The following is a 14,906-nucleotide window of genomic DNA, read 5'->3' as shown; positions in this document are numbered from 1 at the left end:
TTCCCTACCACCTGTGTAGGCATAGAAAAGAATGGGATTCTGACTTATTCCTACAATACCAACAAAATATTTAGAAATTATTATTAACTTCTCAATGAATATAAGACCCCTTGTTTGCCGTATCTGTTAATCTGTCCTAATAGAATATAAGTCCCTAAAGTTAGAATCTTGCTTCTCATGTTAATAGAGTACTCCCAGTCATAAAGAATCAATTGTAAGAACGAGGTTATTACAGTATCCACTCTCCTCAACAGATAAACATGCTGCGTCTCAGATTCTCTTCAAAGGTAAAGCATCCCACCTTTTAGAATAAAAGTTACTTCAATGGCCAGGTGATATCCTGATGAGCATAATGTATTAATTCTCCTAAAATCTCTAAGTTCTCTTAATAAAACAGCATGTAAAAATCAAATTATGGGTGGGGTAGGTGTTTAATGGTAACTGTTTGTTTTTATTGGCAGAGACATCAGGGTGAAATCACTAAACCTTGGAAAGCTGCCTTGGAACATGCCTGGCACCAGTGGGAATGTAGAAGTTACAAGGCAGCTATGAGGGGTGTAATGGTAAAGCTTTAATTTGCAGTGACATCTTAAACAAAGCAGTCTTAGTAAAGTAACCCTGTGAAATCAAGCCAGAACTGAAGGACAGGGGCAGGGACAGAGAACATCTCCTGGGGCAGAAGACTACTCAGATATTTAACTGCCCTCAAAGGATGCTCTTTACCTCTTTCTACTGATTTTATACACCTCTTTCACCATTCCAACATCATTTGAAAGTTGACTATTGCTCCAAGCCAGAAGTTCTGAACATTATTTTGGGGAGGGCTCATTTATTTTACCCACTATGTCGCTACCCTTGTTGAACATTCAGTCCACTAGAGAAAATGGACTTAGCAGCATGAAAAGCCTATAAAAGGTCCTAGTTAAAGACCATGAGACCTATCAGTAACTCACAACTACTGGTTAACTCATTTAATAAACTAGAGTTAATTTACCATACAACACCTTTACGTGACTTTCATTAGCAAGTGCTTTGTCTAAAATGAAGTACTCAGATATTTTAGAGTAAATATATACCATAACTGTGGGAGAACATATCCAAAGTTAGTATTAATTATCTTAGAAAAGGTGATTAATTATCTTAGAAAAGGTGATTAGGGCTTCCCTGGTGGCGCAGTGGTTGAGAGTCCGCCTGCCGATGCAGGGGACACGGGTTCGTGCCCTGGTCCGGGAAGATCCCACATGCCGCGGAGCCGCTGGGACCGTGAGCCGTGGCTGCTGAGCCTGCGCGTCCGGAGCCTGTGCTCCGCAACGGGAGAGGCCACAGCAGTGAGAGGGCCACGTACCGCAAAAACAAACAAACAAACAAAAAACTACCATTTAAAAAATTCCTCCAAAAACCTACCTATTATTCAGTGATTAGCCAACTGGATTGTATTTCATCCATTCACTTATTATTTTACCATTCATTCAATTAACAAATATTTACTGAGTACTCTGAGTTAGGTTGGTGCTATATATGCTGGGGACAAAATTATAAACTAGAGCTCTAAATTCCCTACACTTATGTAGTTTATGTTCTCCATTCTCCTTCTGAAAAATATTTTACAGGCAAAAAGCATATCAAATATTTTGTTTTAGTTCACACTCGAAAAAGCATTACAACTGCAGCATTAGAAAGCATCCTGTCCAGGAAGAGCTCATAATATAACAAAATTTCTAACTGAAATACTAGAGTGGTTTCTGGGCTTAATTAGAATATTTGCTGTAAATTATTGAAAGGATTAAAAGAATTATAAAATAAAACTACATGCACTGTTTCAGCAATAAATTTAAAAATCCAGAGGAAGTAAATGGTTTCCTAGCAAAAAATGAAGCATCAAGAATAAACCATGGAGAAGTAGGATAAAATAGAGCAAACAGCGCTAAAGGTATGAGAGTCAGATTTATCATAAAAGTCACCTGAACTAGATGATTTAATAGCTAAATTCTCTAACAAACCTTCAAAGAATTAAAAATTCCCCAAATTATTTAATATGTTTCAGTTGATTATGATGCTAATAGCTAACAAATATAGCATTAACTATATTCAGGCACTGTACTAAGCACTTCATATTAATTCACTTAATCCTCCCAACAACCCAATGAGGTATATGCTATTATTATCATTTTACAGAGTAAAATGTCACAGAAAAAGATGAAGAGTTTCTCAACTCAATTTTAAGATCTTAGGAAAGATGTGTACCCTGCCTTTCTCTCCTCCCCCCAGAAACAACAAATACTATACACCAATCTCACTTGTAGTAATGATCAAAAGAATAATCTATAACTAATTAGTAATGCGGTATCAAAAAATCTACATACCTTATTGCAGCTATAAATTAAAGGAAGAAAAACATATAATGTTAATAAATGCGGAAAGGCATTTCAAAAAATTCAGCATCTATTGCTGAAAAAAGTTAATAGGAAGAACTATCTAAAATATTTTCCAAAATTAACAGAAAATATTCTGAACAGCAAAATATTTAATTAAAATAATAACTGGACTAAAATGTTCACTATGTCCATTACTTTTCAACATTATTTTTAAAGTTCCAGAAGGTTTAGTAAATGTACTAGAGACTAGAAAACAGTATAAACATTGGAAAAGAACGGATAAAAGAATCTTTTAATTGATAATAATGAGTGTATATACGCCAAGAAAATCAGAGACCTTTCCTTAAAAAACAAGAAAAAATAATTTGATATAGTCACTGAATATAACTTTCTTAAAACTACATCTTTTCCCTATAACAGTAATAAGCACACAGGAATGGAAATGGAAAACATATTTTATAAAAAATAGTGTAAAAACTATAAGAACAAATTTAATGGAAAAGCACATGACCGTATGAAGAGAACTATAAAATCTTACTAAAGGAATGAAATAAAATTTGAACAAATATAAGACATACCATGTCTTGGATTGGAATACTAATATAAAAATGACAGCTCTCTCCAAATATTAAAAAGTCAGTGAATATAAAAATTCCTGTTAGAATTCCAATAAACTTTTTTTTTTTTGAAGAATAGGATAAAATCACCTTAAAGTTCGCATGGAAGAATAAAGTTCTGAGACTAGCCAAAAACTGTATGAAAAAGAATAGTAGCAAGAAGGGCACTTGCCCCACTTGATATTAGAACATACCAAAAAACCACTGTAATTAAATTAATCTGAAATTGTCAAAGGACTACACAAAACGATCAGAACAAAAAGAGAATCCAGAAATGGATACCAGCATATATGAGGTTTTAATATAAGACAAAGGTGGTATTTAAATTCAGTGAGAAAAGGAAGTTACTGGCACAACTGGATATTCATCTATGAAGAAAATTAATTTCTATCTCACAGTATATGGAATATCTAAACAATATATTTAAGAATAATTCCTAATTGTATTAGAGATTTAATTTTAAAAGTAAAATAATATAAATCTCAAAAGAAAACTTAGAAAATATAGATGGAACTAAGGTATAAGAGAGACTTCTTAAACCAAGACAGAGTATCCAGAAGATATCAAAGAAAAACCAGAAATGTATGATATGGCAAATAAAAACTTTTTGTATAAGGTATCTAAGTCAATACATAACTGACATATTTGGAAAAAATACCAAGGACTCTTAAAATTTTATGAAAAAAATGCAAGCAACTCAATTAAAAAGATAGGTAAAGTATATGAATAGGCAAGTTCACAGAAGAATACACTGAATGGCTAACAAACTCAAGAAAAGATGTTCACTTTCACTTGTAGCTCAGACTAAGCACTAGTACCGAAGCTAATAAAAATTAAAGTAACACTGAGGTGTTATACTCATCAAATTAATAAAAATCACAAAAAAAGATGATGATACCCACTGCCAGCAGGGATTCAGGGTAAAGAGTAATGTCACACTTTTTTGCACTCTTTGGGAAAACAGTATGTTATTTGCACTCTTTGGGAAAACAGTATGTTATTTCTTAAAATTAAAACTATACATGCCCTTCGACTCAGAAATCCTACTCCTGGAAATTTAATACACAGAAACAAAAACATCATAAATATAAGGATATATACATATATAGATATTTACTGCAGTATTCTGCATAATGGCAAAACAAATAAAAGAACCAGAGCCAGAGTAAATATTAAAAGTCTATCAACAGGGTAATGATTGAAAAACACAGTACACCCTCACCATGGGCTATTATGAAATCATTAAAACAGTGAACTGAAGAGATTTGTACATGGAATGTTAAACAAGAAAAACAAGATGTAGAGTCATGTATATACTATCCACTCCAATTTTGTAAAATAGCAATTAAAACTCCTAACATATGTACATAAATATGCATATAGTGATATCTATAACATATACACAGAGATCATAGGAAAAAATATGAATATATACATAACAGATTGTTAACATGGATACATGGGTGACTGGGGTCATGTGAACATGTGTTCTGTGTTTGGATGGTATCTTATTCAGTTCAGGCTGCTATAACAAAATATCATAGACAGGGTGGCTTATAAACAGAAATTTATTTCTCACAGTTCTGAAGGCTGGGAAGTCTAAGATCAAGGCACCAGCATTGTTGGTATCTGGTGAGAGTCTGCTTCCTGGTTCACAGACATCCATCTTTTCACTATAACGTCACATGGAGAAAGGGACAGGGTCTCCCTGGGGCCTCTTTTATAAGGGCACTAATCCCATTCATGAGGGCCTTCATGATCTAATCATCTCCCAAAGGCCCCACCTCCAAATGCCATCACACTGGGGATTAGGTTTCAATGTATGAATTTGGGGGGGGAGGGACCACAAACATTCAGTCTATAACTGGTGGTTTTGGTAGTGAGTGAGAAGGGTTTAAGGAAGAAGACAAGCCAAAAAGTAAAAAGAAAGGGAAAAAAAACTGCACCTAAAATTACTCCAGGGCTTCCCTGGTGGCGCAGTGGTTGAGAGTCTGCCTGCCGATGCAGGGGACACGGGTTCGTGTCCCGGTCCAGGAGGATCCCACATGCCGTGGAGCGGCTGGGCCCGTGAGCCATGGCCGCTGAGCCTGCACGTCCGGAGCCTGTGCTCCGCAACGGGAGAGGCCACAACAGTGAGAGGCCCACGTACTGCAAAAAACAACCAACCAACCAACCAACCAACCAAACAAACAAACACAAAAAAAATTACTCCAGTACTTTGTTAAAATTCTATTTTGTAAGTATATATGTGTCTTTCTGTGTATGTGTACATATATGTGTCTGTATGTATGGAGAAAGATAAATAAAAATAAAATGTGCTATTATACATAAATATCAATTTTGTTTAACTAAAATTTACATTAAATAACTAAACTTTTTCACTTTAAATTTTGATTAAAAACCTTTCTAAAACTTGTCACGTGCCCCTGCTTTCTTACACAGACCTTAACAATGACAACTTTATATTCCACTGATGATTTGGTATCAACATGGCATAATGGAAGAAAGCACATGCACATGCATTCTTTATTCAAACCTGCTTTAACACTTATTTATGGTGCTAGACAAGTCTTTTCAGCCTTCTAAGCCTCAGTGTCCTCGTCTGTTAAATGGAGAGAGCCTTAGTGAAAACTAACACGGTGGACTTAATAATTCTCATTATTAACTTCAGTTATGAACTACAGTATGGAGATGTACTTGGGTAAAGGACTGAATGCTCACACACAGAAGAGGTATGCTAGCTACGCTTTTTAACCTAGTCTGTCTCTCTTTACAGCTGGTCTATTTCTCTCTGCCCTCCTTTTACATGAAGTAGTGACAGGACTATTTACAAATACAAACACTGTAAGTATAAAGATAGGACAGTAGCTAATATGATTTCCCACTCAGTTATATTCCAGAATCACAGAGTAAAGCACAAACAGAGCAAACTATCAGATTTTGTTTCTCCTTGCTGTCAGTGTGTCTACCTTAATAGTAATCCTCTTAATTCCCCTAATTTATCAAAAATGAGCACACAGACACTGGGTAGGAGCTTAGTCTCTACCAAGAATAGAAACACATATGAGTCTTAGTACATAAATTTTGTGACATCTTTTGCTTACGGCTGGGTTCTTAATTATATTCTCTATACTTGCAGTTACCTCTTAGGGAGAGATCATTAGCAGGGGAGGGGGGGAAAAACCCTCCCTGCAAACCAAAAGTTGGTTATCACGTTCAGAATTTAAAGATTATAAAGTTATGCCCTTTCACATGTCATCCTCTCTGTTTTCTAAACATTACTGCAAGAACAATTTATTTGATATGAGCATCTCCCTTTTATAACTGGAATTTTATAGGAGAAAGTATTTTCTGTCAAAGTGGGGGGTGGGGACAGGGCAACAATCTGCCTCCAGACAGCCAGAGAAAGATCTTCCAGAAAAAAATCTATATAAGGAATAGGATTATAAGCCACAAAATCCTGAAATCCCACCAGACATTATATGGAGGGCAGTGGCAGAAAGGAAAGAGGCAGCTGAAGGTCTACAGACCTGATTATATTTTCAACACTTTTTCCATAATGGTCGAGAAATTTTTTACAACTCTCATTTTACCAGGTGCAAACCAGAAATAGGAAAAATAAAACCCAGTTCTCTGTAACTTGAAGAATAGTTTGATTTGATCAATCAAAACAGCATTTATTACCTGCTTAATATATTTGATATGCAGCATCATAGGACTAATACAAAGATCAGTAAAAAGAGGATTCTTGCCAAAAGGAGCTCTCAGTTTGGGGGTGCTGAGCGGAGAGCGAATCAGACAATGAAGAACTAATTACAACATTACGTGCTCGGTAAATGCTAGCTACTAACTGCACAGGCAGTGGCAGGAGGACTTGAAATAAGAATACTAGTCCCTACACTGTTTAGAGCTAGTGTTTAGAGTGAATAGCAAATTAAGAAGTATGGACTTTATCCTGGATGTGATGGCTCAAAGATTTCTAAGCCCAATGAGTGACGAAACTGATGTATCTTTTGTCACTCTGGCAGCAATGTGGCAGATGAATTGTACTAAAGCAGTGTGAAAAATAATAAAGTAGTAAAACATACTGGTTAAGAACATGGGCTCAGGAGCTAAACTGGGTTTAAATACAGGCTAACATGAACTAGCTATACGACCTTGGATAAGCTACTCAACTGCTTTGTGCCTCTATTTCCTCATCCGTAAATATGAATCAACAGTTCTTACCACATGGGGTGTTGTAAGAATTAAAAGAATCAATTCATGTAAAGCACTTAGAATAGTTCCTGGCACAAAGGAAGTGCTCAATAAATAATACCTATTAACTGCATGAAAGAAAAACTGGAAGTAGGAAGACTAGCTAGGAGGTCAGGAAATAGTCCAGGAAAACAGAGGTGAGAACAAAGAAAGCTATGCTCACTAGCTGCCTGAGATGATGATACTACTAGAGAAACCAGGGAAAAGAAAAGGAAGAGGAGGATTAAGCCAATGTATGTAGCTCCAGGGTTGTTAGGGTTGAGGTTCCCACAGAACGTGAAAGTATAAATGTCTAATGGTCATTGGAAACTACAGATCAGAACTCCAAAAGAGAAGCAGGAACTAGAGACATAGATTTGAAAGTTATTAATATGAGGACATGGTGGTTATGAAAGACAGTCCTAGGGATAAAGAGTAATGCAGGATCCACAGGACCTAGGGCTCGAGGATCACAACAGAATCCACAGTAACTCCAACATAACTGAGAATTATCAGTAATATAGAGAGGAGAAAATATAGCCATATGAAATAATCCCTTCCTTCAAGTAGTTTTCAATGCCATCAGGGAAGACAAGACATGCACATGTTAAACAATTTTTATCATGATTGTTATAGGATTAACAAAAGTAATTCTAAAAAACAGAGGTACCGGCATTAGACAGGCAAGACGGAAAGGGAAATTATGCTTAAAACTGTAAAACCTAGTGGTAATATAAAAAAGGAACACGTGCATAGAGAAAAAAGCTAATTCCAAGATGGAAGAAGTAAAGGGGAAAATGAAAACTATTATTTATTGAATGTCTACTATGTGTCAGTAACTGTCCTACAATCTTTCAATTACTTTACCTTATTAATTCTCATAATAATTCCTATGAGACAAATATTACCCCCATTTTACAAGAGCAGTCTGAGGTATACCAAAGTTAAGTAACTTGCCCATAGTTCTGCACCCAGTGATGGGCATACGGCAGTTTAGGACTGGAACCTGGATGGAGGGCCAAAGCCCATGGTTTCTCCACCATATCTCCACTTATTAAACTGGCAAAAGTAGGACATGTCAAAAAAGAGGGAAGAAAAAAAAAAAGAATAAAAAGTATACTCAGGGGCTTCCCTGGTCTCACAGTGGTTGAGAGTCCGCCTGCCGATGCAGGGGACGCGGGCTCGTGCCCCGGTCCGGGAAGATCCCACATGCCGCCGAACGGCTGGGCCCGTAAGCCATGGCCGCTGGGCCTGCGCATCCAGAGCCTGTGGTCCGCAACGGGAGAGGCCACAACAGTGAGAGGCCCGCGTACCGCAAAAAAAAAAAAGAAAAAGTATACTCAAAGAAAACAGAATTAGTCTCACTTATTTCACTACCATAGAGCTACCTTTTTGAGAAAGTATGAAAGGAAAAAACAAAAACAAAACAACAAAAAATTTTTAAACACTAAACATAATCTTTCAATTCCAGAGGACAGGTAGGATTTACAGGTATCTCCTTGCTTCCAGTCTCGTCCCTCAGGTCTCTTCCACACTGTCACCATGGATAGAATTCAAAATCACACACCTGAGCCTGTCACTCCTCCTCTCTTTATAATCTTTCAAAAACTCCCTCTCACGAACACAATTTAAAAAAAAAAAAAAAAAAAACAGACCCAAAAAAGAGAAACCTGTTTAGAAAGTCTAGAAACTCCTTAACCTAGAAAGAATAACAATAAAGAGAAGAAAAGCTAACTTCTAAATTAAAGGCTCACTTATGATTCATAACCCTACGTTTCTCATTTCAAAACTGTAAAATAAATGAAATTTCAAATGCCAGTTAAACAGCAACATTGACACCTTGTGGTGAACATCCTAAAGTATCAAATGTGACAATGAGTGAAGTGTCTCCTAAGTAAATGTCTGCTTACATGAAAAATAATGCTTAATCCAGAGATTTACAAGGGTTAAGAAGCAAAAATTCAGTCACCATCACACATACTGAATGTAAACTTTGAAAGAGCTGCTCTTACTTTGGCAACACTGGAATTAGTCTAAATTCCTAACTATTGGCAAAAGAATAAAACCTCAGGTCATTGTTTTCCTACAAAATGGTACAATGCATCCATCTGAAGGGGCTATAATGCCAGGGTCTTAGGTGCTCCAAAAACAGCCTTTACTTAGTCAAAATTTCCTATTTTTTGTGTGACATTTACACATAAAAGGTTGAGGGTAGAGATACTAGTGGCACGAAAACACAGGAAGAGTTATTAACAGGAGACCTGGGTTCTAATCCTGCCTCCAAACAGCACTGAGAATTCTGTGGAGTAAGTAATATTAAAGAATTCAGACTCTGTGTGTTTTCATATAAAATTACAGATCAAGAAGTAACAATTTAGGACTTCCCTGGTGGTGCAGTGGTTAAGAATCTGCCTGCCAATGCAGGGGACACGGGTTCGAGCCCTGGTCCAGAAAGATCCCACATGCCACAGAGCAACTAAGCCCGTGTGCCACAACTACTGAGCCTGCGCTCTAGAGCCCACGAGCCACAACTACTTAAGCCCGCGCACCTAGAGCCTGTGCTCCTCAACAAGACAAGCTACCACAATGAGAAGCCCACGCACCACAACAAAGAGTAGCCCCCGCCTGCTGCAACTAGAGAAAGCTTGCATGCAGCAACGAAGACCCAACACAGACAAAAATAAAAGTATATATATATATATATAAATCAATAAATTTATGAAAAAGTAAAATAAAATAAAATAAATTAAATTAAAAAAACAAGAAATCATCAGGAAAGGAAAAGGTGTATTTTTTAAAATTACTGCATCCAGGAACAATGTTGCCTGAGTTAAGGATGGGAAACTATAAACAAAATTGATCGGCACAAAATTAAGTTTCTCGGCAATCACTTTATATATATCATGGCAAAAACTGTGGGAAAAGAAAATTTTTGCTTGAGCAGATACATGACAGTTACTCTGAACTGCCTGAATCACCAGAGAAAGTTCCATTTTACTCATTAACTTTGACAAGTACAATTTAAAGTTTCTAGCTCCAGAGTAACTCTCTGAGTTCAGGTAATTTACTTGAAAAATAGACACTTGGTCTGGTTCAGAAAAAGTATATCTGTGTTACCAGCTATAAATGATTTACACGATGGTGATAAGCAGGCCACTGTTAATAAGGCAATTCAAACGGCTGACACACCTGAGGAATCTAGAAAGCACACTAGAAGTGAAACCCCCAAGAGACATTTCATTGCAAAACCAGGGTTAAATAATTAAGCCACTACCAAACTAACTAGATGATTTTGCATTTATGGAGGGTTCCACGATCTTCAGAAATTTTCTCCATCATTATGCTATGTGCCCCTAACAACCACCAGTCTAGGAAGGTAAGTGAGAGTGTGAAAAGGGTTTGCAAAATTTGCTTGTCAGAAAACCTTCATACCAATCTCCAATCTGGCTCTACTTGCTATGCACCCCCTAAGATAAGTAAATCATTTAATGCTCCTTGGCCTCAGCTTCTACATGGAAGACAAAAGCTGATCCCTGATTTGTGAACACAAAAAACTTCTAGGAGAATAAGATAACTGATGTGAAAATGCTTATAAATTAAACAAATTTGAAACATCACTGCTTCCACATTTTGGAACAATTAGAGAGGTTAAATGAATTAGGATAAATCAAGGATAATTAAAGTCAGAGTCAGGTCAATCAAAGCATTCTCCATTATATCAAGTTGATACCCAAGATCCTACAGTCTTTCTTCAGCTCCTATTCTCCTGTATCACTACAGTACAGAGCCTTCAATACTCCTTAAATCTCTAATCTCTCAGATTCTATGATGCTACCTTTCCTAACTCCTCCTCTTCTCACTGACTCTGTATTCCCTTTTCTTTTTTTTTTTGCGGTACACGGGCCTCTCACTGTTGTGGCCTCTCCCGTTGCGGAGCACAGACTCCGGATGCGCAGGCTCAGCGGCCATGGCTCACGGGCCCAGCCGCTCTGCGGCATGTGGGATCTTCCCAGACTGGGGCACGAACCTGTGTCCCCTGTAACGGCAGGTGGACTCTCAACCACTGCGCCACCAGGGAATCCCCCCTTTTCTTTTAATTCCACTGTTTTCTCTAATGAGATCACACAATCTCATACTTGGAAAATATCTTTAAAAATTATATTATCTATACTCTCATTTTACTGAGCAAAACAGACCAAGAAATATTAGTCTCTTCCTCACATTTCAAACTATTTCTGCACATTCCTCTTTTTCAATACTTAAAACTCAATGTAGTCCCAAACTGAATAGGCTCAAAAATAAGAGTTATATAATAGACACCTCCTGCTTTCTATCTCCACCATCCAATTACTAAATTCTGTCCATTCTGGCACATATCCTAAGAAGTCAAAGTGAAAGTACCTCTCAGGTAAGAGTCAAAAGTCATCAAATGTGTGTGGTTACTTTAGTTGAAATCATTGTCTCTTTAGAGCATTTTACATAGTCCATGTCAGCAAACTCTCTACCATTATGTACAGTAAGATTCAAGATTTGCAAAGGAAAAGCCCATTTCATAATGTTTAAAAAATAAACAATCATCCAGTTGGATAAGAGTCCAATCATCCTTCTGGACTCTTCCTCTAGTAGATATATAGAGAATGTCTAATGGTCTGGAATTTATGATGTGTTATGTAAACACTAGGAAATACTGCCAAAATCGAATTTCAATGAATCATCTGTCTGAGTAGGGTAAACACAGGTTGAGTGTCACTCTTAACTTTATTTTAAATTGCGTTTATTTTGGTAGCCTGCCTCCTGGGGAAACGTCCTTGATGATCTACCACATTGAAAATTAAAACCAAATTTAAAAATCTTTCCAAATTAAGCCCAGACATTATGAAAATATAGAGCTGAGGCAGTTAAACCTCTAAGCACATGAGATTCACACAGAGCTCCTTTGCCTTGCCAAATATGATTCTTTTAAGATGAACAGCAGATCAAAACTCTAAGCTATGTCTGGGGCTATTGAAGGAGTTTTCTAGTAATGCCACAGTTGTTAAAGTTTTGATAAGTCTAAATTTTGTACCTCTGGTTGCTGCTCTTTATTGTGCAGAAGACCGGAAACAGCTCATGTCCCTGTTTTAAGATCACTGGCTTCCAATCACTCTCTCCCACTGTCCAGAGGAAAAAAATGGCTTTCCAAAGGCTTTGTAAAAGAGATAAATCACTGTAGCTACAAAATTTATGAAGCTCTCACTAAAAAATGCTAAGTCTGAGTAACAGCTTCTAAAGATTCCATACATTTCCTCACATCGAAATGTCACAAACTCAGAATGAGGAAGATTCTTGACAAAATGCAAGAGGACTCTAAGAAGTTTCTTACCGCAGCAAAGAGAAGACATCATAAGAATTGCGAACACAGTTCTGATCCACCTGAAGAAGAATACTCTTCTGAGCATCTGAACAACCCTAAAAGACATTAATTAACAAATTAATCAAAGTAAAACAAAATATGTCCAAATTAATCGTGATGTTTGTATTTTTAAAATTATGATTCAATAACAACTCAGTAAATTCAAATCATTAAGAAATTAGAAAAAAGTTAAGAAACACTTTCATATAATTGAAGTTTAACCTTATAGGCAAGTGAATTTAAAATAAATTTCTTCTAACATTTTCCCACAGAAACAATGTTTCACATTATAACTTTTGGTGAACTTCCCAGTGAAACCCCAGAAGTCTTTTTAACATATTATGTGGCTGAAGAAGAGTATTAACAACAATATTTCAAGTATGCCTAGCCATCATATGTAACGTTTTTATGGAGGAAAAGGCATTCCAAGTTTTAATTAGGAATACCAGAAACAAGTATTTCCCCTCAGTGGTGTAAAGGTGGTGGCAGCAAGGATGGTTTCTAGAGAGAACACAGCACAATTCCATAGGAAGAACAGAACAGCTATCTGGTGTTTCAGAAAGGCAAAGTAAATAGTAGTTAAGAAAAAAGGACTCTGGACCCAGACCACCTGGATTACAGCTTAAGCCCTTAATACACCAGCTCTGTAATCTGGAACAAGGCACCTAACTTCTTTTAGTTTAACTTTGGTTTCTTCATCTATAACATGGAGATGGTAATATTATCTACCTCACAAATTGTTGTGGGAATTAAAAGAGCTGATATTTGTAAAGTCAAAGGTATGTGATAAGCACTGTATAAATGTTTGCTATAATGCTAGTATAAGCATTTTCTAAAAGTTACATTGCTGCACACATTAAAAGGTTATTAGGAGACTAGTATAAACAACTTTGTGCCAACAAATTTAACAACTTAGATGAATCTTTGAAAAAATACAACATGACAAAACTGATTAACAATAAAACAACAATATCTATGACCCAGCAATCCCACTACTGGGCCTATACCCTGAGAAAACCATAGTTCCAAAAGAGTCATGTACCAAAATGTTCATTGCAGCTCTATTTACAATAGCCAGGAGATGGAAACAACCTAAGTGTCCATCACCAGATGAATGGATAAAGAAGATGTGGCACATATATACAATGGAATATTACTCAGCCATAAAAAGAAATGAAATTGAGTTATTTGTAGTGAGGTGGATGGACCTAGAGTCTGTCATACAGAGTGAAGTAAGTCAGAAAGAGAAAGACAAATACCGTATGCTAACACATATATATGGAATCTAAGAAAAAAAAATGTCATGAAGAACCTAGGGGCAAGACAGGAATAAAGACACAGACCTACTAGAGAATGGACTTGAGGATATGGGGAGGGGGAAGGGTAAGCTGTGACAAAGTGAGAGAGTGGCATGGACCTATATACACTACCAAACGTAAAATAGATAGCTAGTGGGAAGCAGCTGCATAGCACAGGGAGATCAGCTCGGTGCTTTGTGACCACCTAGAGGGGTGGGATAGGAAGGGTGGGAGGGAGGGAGACGCAAGAGGAAAGAGATATGGGAACATATGTATATGTATAACTGATTCACTTTGTTATAAAGCAGAAACTAACACACCATTGTAAAGCAATTATACTCCAATAAAGATGTAAAAAAAAAAAAAAAAACCACAACAATATCTGAATAACTCTATTTTTTAAGTGAACAAGTAATTGAAAATCTTTCCACAAAAAAAGTCTAGGTCCAGATGGGTTCACTGAATTATATCAAACATTTAAGAAATATCGTCAATTTAACACAAACTCCTTCATAAATCAGAGGGTAAGGGAACAATTTCCAATTCATAAGACCAGCATTACTGATACCAAAACTTATCTCTCACACATACACACACACACACACACACACACACACACACACACACACACACAGAAACACAATTATAGACCAATATCCCTCACGAATATAGACACAAAAATCCTTAGGAAAATATTAGCAAGTATGACCAGCAATACGTTATAAGGATAAAATAGTAATACATCGTTATTGACTGAATTTATTCTAAGAATGTAAGGTGGGTTTAGCATTTAATATCAACCAATCAGCAAATAAATGAAGCAATCATTATAAGCCTATCTTGATGGGCACACAATTATAAAGATGTAACTTGTGATGACAACAACATAAAAATGGGGGAACAGAGCTATACAGAAGAAAAGTTTTGTATAATATTAAAACTAAGTTGGTATTAATTTGAACTACACTGTTATAAATTAAGATGTTAA

At 36.5% G+C, this 14,906-nt stretch overlaps 1 protein-coding gene across 2 annotated transcripts in view; it reads right to left on the bottom strand.

Moving 5' to 3' along the window:
- Positions 1–14,906, bottom strand: part of UVRAG (UV radiation resistance associated) — a 315,389-nt gene that overhangs the window by 218,779 nt on the left and 81,704 nt on the right. For both annotated transcript variants that reach the window (XM_007455036.1, XM_007455037.1), the window contains one exon: positions 12,591–12,676. In XM_007455036.1, coding sequence (XP_007455098.1) covers positions 12,591–12,676 — 86 coding nt within the window. The remainder of the gene's footprint in view (positions 1–12,590; positions 12,677–14,906) is intronic.

This window comes from Lipotes vexillifer, unplaced genomic scaffold (assembly GCF_000442215.2).
Source record: "Lipotes vexillifer unplaced genomic scaffold, Lipotes_vexillifer_v1.1 scaffold1693, whole genome shotgun sequence".
Taxonomy (NCBI): Eukaryota; Metazoa; Chordata; class Mammalia; order Artiodactyla; family Lipotidae; genus Lipotes; species Lipotes vexillifer.
Note: the sequence above shows the minus strand (reverse complement) of the source record. Positions and strands in the feature narration are given on the sequence as shown.